The sequence below is a fragment of the Festucalex cinctus genome, chromosome 11 (assembly GCF_051991245.1).
Source record: "Festucalex cinctus isolate MCC-2025b chromosome 11, RoL_Fcin_1.0, whole genome shotgun sequence".
In the NCBI taxonomy this organism is placed as follows: domain Eukaryota; kingdom Metazoa; phylum Chordata; class Actinopteri; order Syngnathiformes; family Syngnathidae; genus Festucalex; species Festucalex cinctus.
Window position 1 is genome coordinate 6,599,749 of NC_135421.1, and position 17,023 is coordinate 6,616,771.

The 17,023-nt window shown below is 36.6% G+C and overlaps 1 protein-coding gene across 1 annotated transcript in view; it reads right to left on the reverse strand.

The window, feature by feature from the left end:
* Positions 1 to 17,023, reverse strand: part of clasp1a (cytoplasmic linker associated protein 1a) — a 75,587-nt gene that overhangs the window by 56,136 nt on the left and 2,428 nt on the right. The window contains exons 3-6 of the mRNA XM_077537667.1: positions 3,396 to 3,474; positions 1,917 to 2,020; positions 1,690 to 1,781; positions 586 to 661 (exon numbers count right to left, since the gene is read on the reverse strand). Of these exons, the coding sequence (XP_077393793.1) occupies positions 586 to 661; positions 1,690 to 1,781; positions 1,917 to 2,020; positions 3,396 to 3,474 (351 nt within the window). The remainder of the gene's footprint in view (positions 1 to 585; positions 662 to 1,689; positions 1,782 to 1,916; positions 2,021 to 3,395; positions 3,475 to 17,023) is intronic.

Genomic DNA, 17,023 nt, shown 5'->3' on the forward strand with positions numbered 1-17,023 from the left:
CACAGATACTTTCTAGCTTCATAAAAATTAACATTTACTAGGTAGGTTCCTTTTGAGTTATTTTGTGATGTTTCACATACGGCAATGTTACCTGAGTAAACCAAACTCAAAACTGGTGTGATTTTTTTGGGCATAGCAACTTTAACTAACAGCAGCAATTTCATCACATTGATTAGACCTCAGGTTGGCTGACTAACGACTTTGATAAGCTTTTGGAGAAATGCTGAGCCTAAAAGAGTTCACATACTTTTCCCACCTTATACTGTGAATGTTTACATAATGGATCGAATAAAAACATGAAGACGTATGATCCAGCGTTGTTCTACTAATTTAACGGTGGCGGGCTGCTGCTCCTAAATTCGAACAGCGGGAACAAATTGCGGGCGCAAACGAAGAACAATTTTTGGCGCTATCAGCGGATGCAATGCCTTCTTAGTGAGTTTGGCCCGAAGTTGTAAATACTCATATCTTTAATTACGACAGAATTCCTTCACTACTGTCTATAATGATCCCATTCCATCGCTAAAATTACATTTAACAATTTCCAATATTAAACAACAAAAAGGTAGAAATGATTAGCTATACCTGGCTTGTGGGATCCCCCAACAGGTTACATATGTGGGGGACAATCTTACTGAGTGTCAAGCCTTGAGCACCATACCTAAAGGACAAATAGGGGAATAAAGTGAAATTAGCAAATCAACAAAGAGAGATAAATGTTACTTTTGCACTACATTATGTAAAATATTTTTCACCTTAAAAAAACAACTTCGTCTGCAATTATAAACTAAATTGTGCCAACAATCAAAATTCTAGACATGCCAGTTGAAAACAGCAGCCAATCAAATAAATGCCAATAGGTGTCATTTTTTAATTATACAAAAGTAAAGTTATGATTATAAAAACATCGCTGATAGAATTGAAAAAAAAACAAAACAAAACATTGCACTTTTCATAATTACTGTATTCTGACTACAAGTCACACTTGTGTTCATTGTTTGATCATAGTCCTGAGACTTATACTCAGGTGCAATTTCTATATATCAAGTTTCGAAATCGAAATGGAATCCAAAATCCCCGTTCACTAATCGTGTTGGCTTTTTTTTTTTTTTTTAAATTCGACAGAATCAACATCAAATACAATACAAACAAATTAAGCACCACGAAATGTGTCAAGTATCTCTAGTTTAGTTTGCGCCTTCCTTGCGCCCCAAAAAGGATTTAGAGCACCAAAAGTTGCAATAATCTACAAGGATTCTACCTTTAGTCACAATGTGGCGCAGGATTCTAGTTAAACTAAAAAGAAAAACTTTTTTATAGTTGGAAGTTGGACTTTTGTCCAACCGGAGCGTTCACGGTCGTCAATGTGGGGGGTGTGTTCGGAGAGGTGCACTTCTATGTTATGAACCAATCAGCAGCTTGTGATTTAACTGTTTCCTTTTTTTGTACTGGCTGACATACTAGGCTCAGGCACTGCTTTTTTGGGGTACTCAGAATAACCAAACGGCATATTTGAACAACACTGAGTTTCTGAACAGTCTGAGGAAAGCAGTGAGAGTCCGAGCGTATTTTCGAACGCACCCACAATTACGGAACAATGATTTTGTTTTCTTCTTCATTATAGATTTTTTTGACTGGTGTGACTTATACTCAAGCAATTTATAGTTTGGGAAAAAGGAGGCATCTCACATGCTCAATGTGGCAATAAGGCAAAGGCAGACTCCTTCCCTGGTCCTGTTGTTCTTATGTTTGAAGCCTCCAAGCATTCGGTCCCACACATACTAATACAACACAATCAAATAGCATGTGTCAACACAAACCAAGATTTACAAAAATGATAACTTAATGAATCAAACTTATTGAGTATGAAGTAATATACTATTAACATAGTATGGTAAAATGCACTATATAAATACCTGTGGCGATGCAGCGAGTTCCATGATCTTAAGCAGCAGTGCTTGGTCTTGTTCTCTGACTTGGTCTTTGGCATCTCCCAATCGATCAATAAGACTAGGTAGCGCTGAATAAATAAAAACAAGACAATAGTAAGAAGAAGTGGACACATTAATCAAACTTGGGTGGCAAAATGTGAGTTACAGAGAGTTGGAACAAATCAGAGGCATTGCTTCCACCGAAGTTTACGCATTGGGCAGTATTGCTTCAGGGATTCCACATAAAAAGACAGAATTAATTAATTGTTACTTTTAAGGCATTAGAAATTAAAAAAATAAAAAATAAAATGGTAAAGAAATAATAATTATTGTTTTTGCAGGTGTCGTACAATAACTGCATTCAAATGCAAAGAATATTCAAGTCATCACACCATATTCTTCCAAAGGTCTGTGAATGTATGGAATTTAGGAAAAATGGGTAAGTAAGGGGGATAAAATTCTATTTTAACCTTATTATGGTTGGATGGATAAGTCGTAAATTCATTAGACTTAGGCTTAGACTTGACTTTATTGATCCCTTTGGGATGGCTCCCTCTGGGAAATTTACATGTCCAGCAGCAATGAGAACAGATAATGACATAAAAAATAATTCAATCAATCAATAAATAAGGTTATTACACCAGAGATTTAATTAATAATAACAACAATAATAATAATAATAATAATAATAATAATAATAAAATGAAAAATAAGAATTCAATGAATCAATAAATAAGTTTATTACACCAGAGATTGAATTAATAATAATAATAATTATAACAAAAATAAAATAAAAATTAGATTAGATTAATATTTGAAACTAAATAGTATGAAAAGAAAAATGTATAGACTACAGTATTATGTTGAACAAGAAAAGAATTGTCTGAATGAATTCTTCAGTCCCGCCGAGGGCTGGGTAATATGGCCAAAAAAGAAAATCTCGGTTTTTGCAGTCATTCAGGACAATTCCGATTTTAATCGAGTTTAATCTAATAAATCCAACAACCGTTTATTTAAAGGTTTCGCCTGTGCAAAATGTTCAGACACCAGTAACATATACTGATTCTATATTAGTATTAACATAAAGTTAATATTCATAGTTTGTGCTTAAATGCCACAATTAAGTAGTTGGTAGCTGTTGTAAACATGTCTTGTAAACCACCCATCCGGCATTCTGCCACTTGTGCAAAATTACAACACATAAAAGCATTTGGATGTAACAGAACATAAGAACAACAGCTTTTTCTAATACAGAAGACAAAACTCGATTTCACGATTTAACACATTTTCAACGATTCGATTATTTAAAATGACGATGTAGCGAATTAATTCGATTTATTGCCCAGCCCTAGTCCCTCCCCCTAAAAATCTGATTCTATAAAAAAAATTACGTAAACATTAACATTCAATAATTCATCATGTTTGACACCTGTGCCGCTTACTGATATATGAGTTTAAACGTACCTGTTCCCACATGAGCCCGAAATCTCTCTTGTAACCTCATCACTAAAGCGGAGAGGAGATCCAAGCCTAGCAGAGCCACCTAGTGGAGACACAATAAGAAGGATATTAATTTTAACTTTTAAAAGTACTTTTGTTTTTGTCGTTTCCGTCAGTAACATTTTCTTGTGTTACCAGCTGATCCATTACAATTTATAACCAGTTCTTGTGGAAGATTAAATTAAAATTCAACCAGTGAAACAAGGGCAAATAAACTGTTTATGTTAATTTGGATTTTGGACACCATGTACAGAGAGGTTTTTTTTTTGTTTTTTTGTTTTTTAAATTTGTACAGGATCATTATCATATACAAAATTCAAAAGATACATATAATACATATACATACCTACCTGCACACATTTGTATATTCACCATACACATACATTACATGCAATACATTTACAGTACAAAGAGCTAATTTTTAAAGCAACAACAACAAATAAAATCCCCAGTAACCTCATGCAACATGCCTCTATCAAAAAGTCCATTCTGATGTGCAGTATAGTATACAGATTAACCGTCCACTTTGTATTTCCAGACCATCTTAATGTTGAACACTTTCTTAAATTGTGCAGCTCTTTTACTTTCTTTTAATTGGTCTGGTAGACCATTCCACAACCTCACGTCCCAGACTGTTACGCACATTCTGTGCTATTAAGTGTGATGTGTAGACTGTTACAAATTTAATATCCTCTTAATTCATATCCCTCATCTCTGTCATAAATCTTTTTTGGATGGTAGATGGTAACAGATTATTTCTTGCTTTATACTCTATTTATACTGTTTTAAAAATGTGCTAGTAGATCCTGAAACTCACACCCTCAAATTCTGCCAGTCCCCCTCATCCAGTAAGGAGAGGGAGAAAAAAAATGGTTGATGATGAAAAATGTTCTTTTTCTGAAGAGGCAGCCTCTCCAATGTCGACGTAACTGAATACCACAGCGAAGGACACAAACCAATCCCAGTTGTACATGTTTGCAAAAATGTCCCAGCCACCTACAGTTTACTTTCAAATATATTTTGCAGGTATGAAAGCTTAAAGTACAGTAAAAATCTCTGCACAACAGGAGAAAGCAAGATCCAATGCAAAAAAAGCATTTTTGTCCTTCCCAAAATAAGAGTATCCAACTAAATTGCTAGATAATGTGCTCCCATTGTAACTTGTCCAACTCTTCAATAGGTATAATAATTAATATTTATGGTTGTTCAGGTGTGCCATTTAGTTTGATGTAGAACATAAAACAGTTTGAGTTCAAGTGAACTGGATTTTATCCTGGTAATGGCATAAGCGGCCTTTCCTGGTGATAGACGTTTTTCGTCAATTGCTCATTCAGGTACACACCTGTCCCCTTCAGTTAGTGACCATGTGCCAATTTGGACATTCTATTTGTAAAACTGAATAACTGCAGGTTTGTTGGTTTTTAGCTGCGCGTGGGTAAGATTTTGGTAAAATGTCCAGACCTGCAATTACAACATCATTCATTTGGAAGTATTGCTCCAAGATGGTGTCACAGCTTTCCAGCTTGGTCTAGTTTTCCTTTTCTGCATGTTGCATTGCCACAAGGCCAAGCAAGAAGATATTTATTTCATGCAATTTCTGAATTTCTTTCTCCTATTAGATGGACAAGTAGCATGCTTCCCATGGTGTCGTGAAGTGACACATATGCGCAGAAAACACAATGTCACGTGGCACAGTATTACGTTTATACAATAAATATGGCCCCGTGTAGAGGTTAATTTCATTAATTATATCCACTGTACATTTTTTGTTTGTTTTTTTGCAAATGTTCTGTCCGCACTGCCCGTCACGTCACATACTTAACTCATTTGCTCCCAATAACGTATAAATACGTTTGTTTGTTTTTTATGTTTTAAGTGCCCCAAAGACATATTTATACGTTTTTTTGTTTTTTATGCTAGAGCACACAGAAGGCTTTGATGCAGCCTCTCAACTGCAAAGAACGGTTGCAGAAATGGTAGTTATTACACAAGCGGCCAGCAGGTGGCAGCAGAGCAAAGGAAATCAACCAGGGCCATCTAGAAAAAAAAAGCTCAATTACTTACAATTTTAAATAGATTTGTGAAAACTGATGAAACTTAGCTCTCTTCTAATGCTAATTGCTGCAAAACGGAAACAGAAACATACTTTTTTTCCTGATGAAAGAAGAGACTTTAATCTTTCTTTTGACAGGTTCCATTCTTTTATAGCAATTGAACACAATATTCTGTGGGCCTTGCAAAATCAGTCAAAATCCAGTAAAACAGCCGGGAGCGAACGGGATTGCTTCTGTGAAAATGGCTGGGAGTGAATGAGTTAATGGGCAAAAATTTGGAATTGACATGCAGTACTGTGAACATAGAGACAGACATGCAAAACTCCACTTATTTAATTTAATTCAATTTCAGATGTACAATCCCTGTTGACAATGCATACACAAGCTTTCTTCAAATTAACATGAAGCATTTCAGTGGGGTGGTGTTCCCTGTCAAAATTTCCAAAGCAGGTTGTGTTGACTAAAACCTCCCTCATGTCCCATCATCTTGTTAAATATCATCTCAGTAGTGCTTACTGTGGGCTCCATGGCCAGTCATGGATTGAATAGAGGTCTCATTACATTATGCTTCTCGTGTTCTATGTATCTTTACACAACGGTTTCAAAACCACTGGTCATCAAGAAGAGTTGACAAGATTCTTATCATCGTAGCAGTAAATTGCAGTCTCCACAGATATATTTTTTGAGTAAAAAAAAAAATTACACAAGAATAATAATAAACAAAATAACTAAAATAATAAAATGTAGGAAAGTGTAGCGCTGTAATTTTCAGCAAAAACGGCTTCCACTCTAGATGACTTTCTTAAAGATTTTCACACGTGAGATTTTGCTCATTTAGCCAGAAGTGCATTTGTGTCAGATAGGGGTGTTAAAAAAAATCGATTCGGCGATATATCGCGCGATTCTCGAATCGATTCAATAATCGGCAGAATCGATTTTTTATTTTTTATTTTTATTTTAGGATTCACACCTTGAGCATGGAAGAATGTTATATGAATGGAACATTAAGCCTTAATATTTTATTTTAATGCTGTTCAAACATGAAACAGATTACAACCTCTATAAGACTGAAATTTCAGATAAATAAATAATACATTTTCATATAAATCTTACACTCTACAAGCGTACTGATTAGTATTTTCTAAATTTGAATGAAAAAAATTCGCAAAAATCGACTTGTAAATTCGTATCGGGATTAATCGGTATCAAATCGAATCGTGACCTGTGAATCGTGATACGAATCGAATCGTCAGGTACTAGGCAATTCACACCCCTATTGTCAGATGTCTCAGGACAATTTATAAGTTCTACACTCAACTCATCCAATTACAATTACATATGTATATTTCTATTGCAGAATGATAATTCAGGAGGAACTTAGTAGATGTTTTTCTCATATTATTTTTTTCCCCATGTGGTTGTTCATTGTATTCTTCAAACGTACCTGTGGGGACTCTAGTGTAAACCTACCACAAGTTATTTGCTCTTACAAAAAGGACTATCTTAATATCAGCACATTCAGAAGCATAAACAATATCATTTATCTATATATTTATCTGTGTTACTGAGACAGGCCTATGTGAGTGGCTCAGTGGCTGATACACTAATCAGATACAAAGTGGAAATAGTTGCGGATGATTAGATGATAAGAATGATTGGCACCTTCTTCAAAGTTAAGTTATGACCCAATATGTTTAAACGTACTCACCAACACTAGTGCACTTAAAGCACAAACACTTTTGAGTAAGTTAGTAGTCTTGTGGAATAGTGATTCAAATAAAGAGCTGTATGATGACCAGAGATGGGAAGTAACAAAGTACAAATATTTCGTTACTGCACCCCCGCGACTCTTGTGAGGAGTAAGCGGTAAGCGGTGGGTGGGTGTGTGGGTGGTTGGATGGATGGATGGAAGGATGGCTGGCTGGCTGGCTGGCTGGCTGGCTGGATGGCTGGATGGATTGGTTGGTTGGGGGGAATTGGGTGGATGGATGGATGGCTGGCTGGCTGGCTGGCTGGATGGATGGATGGATGGATTGGTTGGTTGGTTGGGGGGAATTGGGTGGATGGGAGGATGGTTGGTTGGTTGGATATTAGGGGTGTTTTAAAAAAAAAATATCGATTCGGCGATATATCGCGATACTACATCGCGCGATTCTCGAATCGATTCAATAAAAAAAAAATCTTTATTTATTTATTTATTTTTTATTTTTTTTAAGAGCTCAGAATTGTTCATTCGGTAGTCTTACCGATTCAACGTCTTATCATCATTGCCTTTTTTTTTTTTTTTTTTTTTTTGTGTGTGAGAATCGATTTTTAAACTTCCATTTTTAATGGAAAAATATTCAACAAAACGTCTGACTTCGGGTTAGGATTCACACCTTGAGCATGGAAGAATGTTATATGAACGGAACATTAAGCCTTAATATTTTTATTTTAATGCTGTTCAAACATGAAACAGATTACAACCTCTATAAGACTGAAATTTCAGATAAATAAATAATACATTTTCATATAAATCTTACACTCTACAAGCTTACTGATTAGTATTTTCTAAATTTCAATGAAAAAAAATCGCAACAATCGACTTATAAATTCGTATCGGGATTAATCGGTATCGAATCGAATCGTGACCTGTGAATCGTGATACGAATCGAATCGTCAGGTACTAGGCAATTCACACCCCTAGTGGATGGATGGATATATATATATATATATATATATATATATATATATATATATATATATATATATATATATATATGTATATGTATGTATGGATGTATGGATGTATGGATGGATGGATGGATGGATGGATGGATGGATGGATGGATGGATGGATGGATTGATTGATTGATTGATTGATTGATTGATTGATTCAAATAATGGACCTGGAAGAAAAAGCAGCCGTCAATGTTTCCTGGTTCAACTAATCATATGAACACCCAGTCCCCTACAACCCAGCTTGTGATTGGCTCTCTGTCAAGCTATGGCATGACATGAAATTGGCTAGATTAGAACAACCCATAATTATGAGGGCAATGAGTGCCACCACAACAGAAGATAATTTGAACTTGATAAGAAGAACCCTGCAGAATGCCAATCAATGGTGATAGTAATATGAAAGAAGGTTCAATCATGTCAGCGAGCAGCAACATGAGTGAGTGATACTCAACACTGTGGATTCGACGCTGAGCAAGTCAGAGAGTCAACTGGCCATTTTTGCTCCATTAGCCAATAACTTCAAATTGACGAGGAGGAAAGATTCAGTAAAAATAGGTTTTACTTCTACTCGTCAAGTACATTTAAGAGCCTGTACTTTTTTGTACTTTTAATTGATTAATTATTTGAGTGAGTACTTTTACTTTTACTTTTACCAAAGTTGTTTTTTTACAATTAATTGTACTTTTACACAAGTAGAGAATGTCAGTACTTTTCCCTAGGGCTGGGCAATATATATAAACAAAATATCGATATCGCGATATTGGACCATGTAGTATGCATATCGCAAACAAGTTTCATATGGGATTGTATGCTTTTACCTGAATTTCACCAGTCAGATGCAAACTTTTTCATTTGATAATAAAAATGTTATTTCTTTAGGTGCATGTTAAAGGCCCAGTATGCCGGTTTCACTCAGGAAAATGCACTTTTTAAATACAGGATGTACACACTTAAACTTTCTCTCAGTCTACACATCTGTGTTTATGTTAATCTTTGGTGGTGATTTCGTCCTAAACCCCCACCCCCTCAGCCTGTATTTTGTCATTTTGTGTTTGTTTTGTAAACAGCGGGACGTTTCTGTGGAAAGACGGTGTTTACACCCCTCCAGCCAACCGCAGAGCGGGGGTTGGCGTGTCGCAAATGGGCCCGGGCGAACGTGTCGGCTGCGTGACGTCACTCCCGCGGCAATTTGAAAGCACCCACGGATTATTTTATTATTTTTCACTCACTCACTCACTCACTCACTCACTCACTCACTCAAGCTTACGTGTGTGAGTGAGTGAGTGAGTGAGTGAGTGAGTGAGTGAGTGAGTGAAGAAAAAAAAATCTGTACGTGCTTTCAAATTGCCACGGGAGTGACGTCACGCAGCTGACACGTTCGCCCGGCCCCGTTTGCGACACACCCCCGCTCTGCGATTGGCTGGAGGGGCGTAAACACCGTCTTTCCACAGAAACATCCCGCTGTTTACAAAACAAACACAAAATGACAAAATACAGGCTGGGGGGTGGGGGTTTAGGACGAAATCACCATCAAAGATTAACATAAACAGATGTGTAGACTGAGAGAAAGTTGTGTGTACATCCTGTATTTAAAAAGTGCATTGTCCTGAGTGAATCCGGCAGACTGCGTCTTTAAATACCGCAATAATATCAATATTGCAATATTCAACAACTATATCGCATGTTTTTCCAATATCGTGGAGCCCTACTTTTCCCATCTCTGATGATGACCGATTTTAGTTAATCAGTTCCCAGTCAATAGTGCCTAATAAGATAGGTAGCAATTTTGTTTAAATAAACAAAGCAAAAAAAAAAAGAAAAAAAAGTGAACGTATAAAACTGTATTGTTGAACATGATGCAGTGGAAAATTTGGGTGCACCTAACCAAAGAAAACAGGGTAGGCGTGAGTGAATTCAGTGCAAAAAGTTCATCAAGAGCCTTGCTCCAATAGCAACAACTAGCTTGGTGGTTCAATCCAGGTCCCAATCAACGAGTATCTACCTGTCCTTTCATACATTAAAATGCAACTTAAGGTGCTAAACAATTAAAACATCCATAGTACAATAAAAAGAAAAAAACATCTTGATGCATTTTAGACTGAAAGGAGGCTGACATCCTTAATAAACAGTTCTGATACAAATATGGCATACGATGTTTCAGAATTTTATTTGATTTAGAGGTATTTAGACCCAACTGACCCATTCTGATGACAAACATAACACACTGGAGGGGAATGTTTCACAGACAGCATAATGGTTTGACAAGAACTCATCCAACCTCAAGGCTATCATTAGCCATCTGAAAACAGTACGTAAATGCGTACAACATTGTAAACAGCTGTTTCTTTGGAGACAACACAAAGAGAACACAAGAGGAACAGAGAAGGGAGCTGAAGTTGTGAAAAGGAATTAAAACAAGGCAGCAGAAGCAGGCTTCGTTCAAGAGATGAGTGTTCAGACGAAAAGTGGATAAGGGAGGAAGGGAAGGCTATATGAGTGTTAGTAGCAACATTGGCTGAAAAGGCAACAAGCTACAATTACAGGATTTACTTACATATGAGCAACAGCTCGAAATGTGCATCTTAATCGAACACAAATAAAAGCACTGCAATTACTTGTACCTGTGCCTGTCCTATCCAGTAAAAAAATAATATACTCATTCCTAAGACAATATGACTGTTGTAAAAACAGTTACTAAAGGTTATTTGTTAGTGGTCCAACAAAACTTCAGCACAGGACTTATGTTTTGTAGCACTGCTAGGGGAAAAGAGCAGCTGTTGTTTCTGCTTTGGAGTTTTTGGCCCTCATTGTGTGTGCTGCCGTTTCAGGTGGCTGAACACGCTCGTAGTGTCGCCGTAACTTGCCTTCACGCACTCCTTGCATACTTTGCATATGATTTACGCCTGGTCTTTGTCATCTGTCGTGAAGCCAAAACAGTTCCATAATACGGACGATTAATTTCCCTTCGGAACAAACTCTCTTTCAGCCTCCTCCACCACGAGCCCGCATATTTTTAGGGTGGGAAGACGGGTGGGAACTGCAACTTGCGCTACCGTCCGCTAAAAATAAAATAAAAGAAACAAAAAAAAAATAATCAGCTTTTTAGACCATGACTTCTGTGACGAATTACACCCCTAATGGCCACTGCAAAAAAAGAAATTAATGAATGGTACAGCTTTTTCTGCAGGAAGACCTTAATACATAATTGTGTGATGAAAAAAACATGGTAATAGAGGTATGGGGTATACCTATATAACAACCCTGATGACCTCCCAGTATGAGCACAGTTGGATCGCCAGTGAAATCTAGTCATAAAACTGCACTGAAATAATCAGCTCACTGTAGCTGCTTTCTGCAGTTGTATCATCTCTTTATTAACGAACCAGACTAGTTTGTGCTAGCAGAAAAAGCTTTGCCCTCAGTCTCTTCTAAGGAAATATTTGTTCTAAAACGGTTTAGGTTCAGTCAACAACAGCCTTGTGTCCTAAAGGCAGCAGTGTGGCCTATCAGACGGCAACCACGGGATGGTCTGTGACGTTAGTGATAAGTCCTGTGTGCCACAGGCAAGAACTATAAAAAGCATTTGTATCAGAAATAACATTGACAAACTACAGCTTTTATTGGGGGAACACCCACACCTACCCAACCACACTTCCACCAGCACCTATGCAACACCCAACTAAGTATACATACATACATACATACATACATACGTACATCATACTTGCATTATACTAAGATATGACACTGCACTAAAATCATCTGCAGTACAATAAGGCAATCAATTGTATTACAAATAATATTTAGATTATACTCAGATATGACACTGCACCAAAATCATCTGCAGTACAATAAGGCAATCAATTATATTACAAATAATATTTAGATATAGGTTGCAGACAAGTTTTGTGTATGCAACATAAAAATTCAAAACTTCAGACTTGCTTGAGATTTGAAGGTTTTGACTTGAAACTCACTTGTGACTTGACTTGACTCACTTGCACATACAGTGTGACTTTAACTTACTTGTGAGGTGCACATACAGTATGCGAGTTACTCCCACCTCTGATATCATCAGGTATAAAAGCAGATAAAAAGTGAAACAGAAAAGCGGATGAACAATCTGGCTTCATTCTGGGAGTTGGGTGCCTTTAACAAGCTTTCCAAACTTAAGCAGATTCTCTGACGATTAACCTAAGCAGCTCAGAGCTACACTGTCACAGGTTTCATTCCTCCGGCTGCTTTACATATTCATGCAGTTTCTTTTCCATCATGGTGTGGCCCTGTTGCCAAGCCGGTTTCAGAATTGTTGGATAAACAAACCGCTGGAGCCGGGCCAAAACCTCCCATGTCACAATTTGGTCAATTTGAGATTTTTCACAAATCTATACTATTGGTCAGTCCACACCTGTATTAGTTTTACAAATTATTGATCAATCCAAAGTGTTGAAAATGGTTTGCTCGCTTTGAAAATGCGATGTTGCCATTTTCTGTGTCCTGAAAAATTATGATTTTGGAAGTACGAGGAACCTGCTCAACACCATTGAGATACACACTGCAACAGCGGCACTCCCACCCCCCACACGATTCTTGTAGGACTGCTGACTGTCAGACTAAAATGAAATATCTATTCATCCATATATTTTCTATACTGCTTATCTACTTCAGCATCAGGCAGTGCTTCAGGCTTGACCATCTGACTTTTGGTTCAAAGGCAGATATCACCCTGGACTGGTTGCCAGTCAAACAGGGCATAAAAGGAAATATTGTGTGGCAGCACATTCATGTGTCATCATAATTTGTGGATATATATCACCCTTTAGTGTGATAAAACCATATGACCTATGGTATATTTTTGTCAAATACAAAATATATTGACTGTAAAACTGTAGTTTGCCACCCATACTACCACTTCACAGGAAGAAAAATATTGTGAAAAACAACTGATAATGCTTATGACTAAGCTAGAAACAGTACAGGGTGTTCATAAAGTCTCTTTACAAGTTTAAAAAAAAATAAAAAATAAATAAAATAAAATAAAAAATTAACCGGTGTTTATTAATGTTTTTATTCACATTATGAGAAACTGATGTTGAGCCAATTTTACAGCCAACATGGCACAAACAAAAACAAAAAAAATTGAGTACGTCTTCATGTGCTTTGTGCAATTAATGATGTCCAGATAGAGAAAATAAAATAATAAAATAATAATAATAAAATAATAATCACACTCATTAAATGAACTAAATCTAGTTAAAATATCTCAGCAACTAAATTGTTTTAATTGTAAAGAAGACTATCGACCACTTTGGGTATTTTGTGAGAGTCCCTGAGACATCCCACATTCCTTGTCCATGTTTAAAAGCAGTTATAGTCTAAAAATATTTTTAAAATGTTAATGACATGCTGAAAAGATAGCAGTAGAGGAAGGAAGCGCCATGATTGAGGGCTGTCAGTACCAGGAGCTCATAGCTCAAGCTAAAGTGCCATTTCTAGTCACGACCACCACTCCCTAAACGCAGAACACGTACTGTGCCACATCCTCTGTGGGGGGCTCCCAAATTGCACCAGGGCAAATACTGTGTGAGGGAACACTTCGACATGTACCTGACTAATAGGATATTATGGTGACCAAAACTTTTAGCTCATCGGTCAAACTGGAGGCTTGGGTTTGATCCTCAAGTTTGGTGAATTCTGCGAGAGTATGTAGAATTGTTGTCCTCAGGTAGCACTACATTAAAAATGGGCATCATTGTGTAAAGGATATTGCCTCATGAGGTCATGAACACTTAAAAACAATAAACACTGTCGGTGCACATAGTAGTTGCCTGCTACACATACTGTTCAAATGAAAATTAAAACTGCACCCATGTAATGCGAAATCCATACTGTATAATTAACAACACACAGAAACGCCACCAGCTTCTCTGGGAAAAGTGTGCTTTGGCCTGAAGAGGTCAAATTTCAAATTGTTTTAGGGAATCATTGGTGTTGTATCCACCAGGTCAAAGAGGGAAAGGACCATGCAGACCCGCGGAGTGTTATCAATACATTGTTATCAACGCAAAGTTCAAAAGCCAGCATCTATGTTGGTATGAGGCTGTGTTAGGGTCCATAGTATAGTATGGATAATTTGCACCATTAACGCTGGAAGTTACATGCAGGTTTTGGAGCAACATATGCTGCCCGTCAAACAACATCTTTTTCTAGGACCTGTTTATTTCAGCAAAAACATGCAAAACCACATTCTGCATGTGTTACAACAGTGTGGCTGCGTGGTTAAAGAGTGTGAGTACTAGACTGGCCAGCCAGTCCCACTGACATTTCTCACTGAAAAAGTGTGTCGCTGCTGCATTATGAAGTGCAGAATGCGACAATAGAGAAACTGTGTCAGGGTTGGTTGGTATGAATGAGGATCTAAATGTAGGGAAGCAGGGAGGCATGGCAGGTGTGCTCTCAAAAAACATGTAATTAGAAAAACAAAAACAGCAAAACAAAACACTATGAACACCACATTTGAACAATGTTATGAGTTTCTAAACGGACTGAGTGAATCAGCGTACTCTGAGCAAATTTGCAAACGCATCCCATGATGAAGGGACAGGTATTTTGAGGGTTATGAGCTGTAATGTACATGGTCTCAGATTTTGTAGACCCCCCGCCCAAAAAATAAATAAATAAATAAATAAAAATCCGATGCTACCTGGATGCCTATGGAAAAAAAAAAAAAAAAAACTTGATCGCCGCTATTGTCTGCAAACTATTACCAATTGCCACCAAAATTCATGTGTGTGAATCGCTACTATTTTCCGATTCAACCTGTAAAAATATTAATACAATCAGCACAATAAATTTCAATTTTGTGGTAGCTGATAATTGCTTTTCCTCATATGAGCTCACATTTAATGGCAATAAAATCTAAAATATCGTGTGCATATGCATTTTTGTTGATGATTGCTCACGGTTTTCTGATACAAGGTGATATAACGTGATAAACCAAACCAGGAAACAATGTGACAATGCTTGCCTCATTAATGATGAGTCAAGTTGATGTGGGGCAGTCTCCGCAATCCGCACACAAATAATGGGAAATTGGTCATCATTAAGATGTGCTGAATGTAGTGATAAAAAATAAATAAATAAATAGAGGGTGCATTTTGTTGTGACATAATTTTTACATACAGACCTATTACATATCTGCCTATTATTACGTAAGTGCCAATGTTCAGGCCAATCAACATAATCATTTGGATATTCTCACTTAGGACGTTTGTTGCCAGTGGTTTTGATTTGACCCATTTGGCTATGGGTTGAGTTATTTTGATATTTTAATTTACACTGTTATAGAAGTTTTACACCGACTTATTTACATAGTAGCAAAACAATTTTCTTCACTATTGTCCCATGTCAGAATATATTAACAAACATGTGAGAGGCTGACTAATATTTGTGAGCAATATCTGATTCATTTTGATACATAGATATGACAACCTGTTGAATGTAAGCCCAGCACCTAAAGTCTGATCACTCTGTTTATTAACTAAAATGATAAACAGGCTGCATTCATAATACTGAACAGGAAAATTCTACCAAGTTCCGACAATGTTGCCACATTCAAACTTCTTTTTAAAGTCTCGCTAAATAAAATTGAAAGCATTTCAATTAAATATGATTGTACTCATGACCTCACAACCACCACATGCTTCAAAATATTTGCAAGTCTTTGTTATCAGGTATGAAATTTCTTTGTAGATCCTACTGTGGATATGACTTAACTTTCACAGCCGATAGGGAATAGAGACTGATAGAGACCAAATAAGCAACAATAATTGACGTCCATTAATTTTTTTTAATTTTCTTTTATTTTATTTTTTTTAAATACAAAAATTCTCATCAATTTGCGCTTATGGGAAGCCGCAGATGCCGAACTGCGAGTATGCGGAGTGACTCTACTCCAAACTACATTTGTGAGATAAAACGATTATAGATACATTTGTCATACGATATAACAGTATGCTGGATTTTTGTTTATTGACAATATGTACATGCATTAAAAAGATATATAAAAATAAAAATAATAGATTCGGGATATACTGTACAATTGTACAGGGACTGGGACATACATTTTTGTCCATCTTACACACCTCTGCTCCAAACCGCGTCTAAACTCAAATACTGTAGCCCTTTCAATCACAAAACATGTCGTTCATCTGCAAAACACACAGCTTCGATACAAGTTTGGAATGTTAAGTCATGATATATTTTTACCTCCCTAAATAAAGTCAAAACTAGGGCCGAACCAATATGATTTTTTTTTTCAATTTTCTGTGATTGATCCCAGTTAATCACATTTGTCTACTTTTGCCTCTACTTTTTTCTTCAAACCTTGTAACAGCTATTTACTTTATGTTGGAATTAAAGAAAATAATTAACACAGACTTAAGTTTGATTTATGTTGCAGTATATTTTATTTATTTAAACAGTGACTTTAGGTGGTGTGTAAAATATTGACATCTAGGACAATAACCTCTTTATTGTAAAATAAATAAATAAATTAGTTATTAACAGTTAATGTTGCCGAAGAAAACATCCAGCTACCTTTCCCCCCGCAACTGGCAGTTTTACCTATTTAAAGACCAACAGCAGAAAAACGCTACCAATCTTTCTCCCTCTTTCATTGTCCCCACCCCCAGATTTACTCATCCAATCACAAATCACAGACACCTTCAAGGTCTCACAGACAGTCAGTTCTTATAAAACTCTTGCAGCCATCTGTAGCACAAATGCAGAGTGATATTCCCTCCTGAAGATATGATT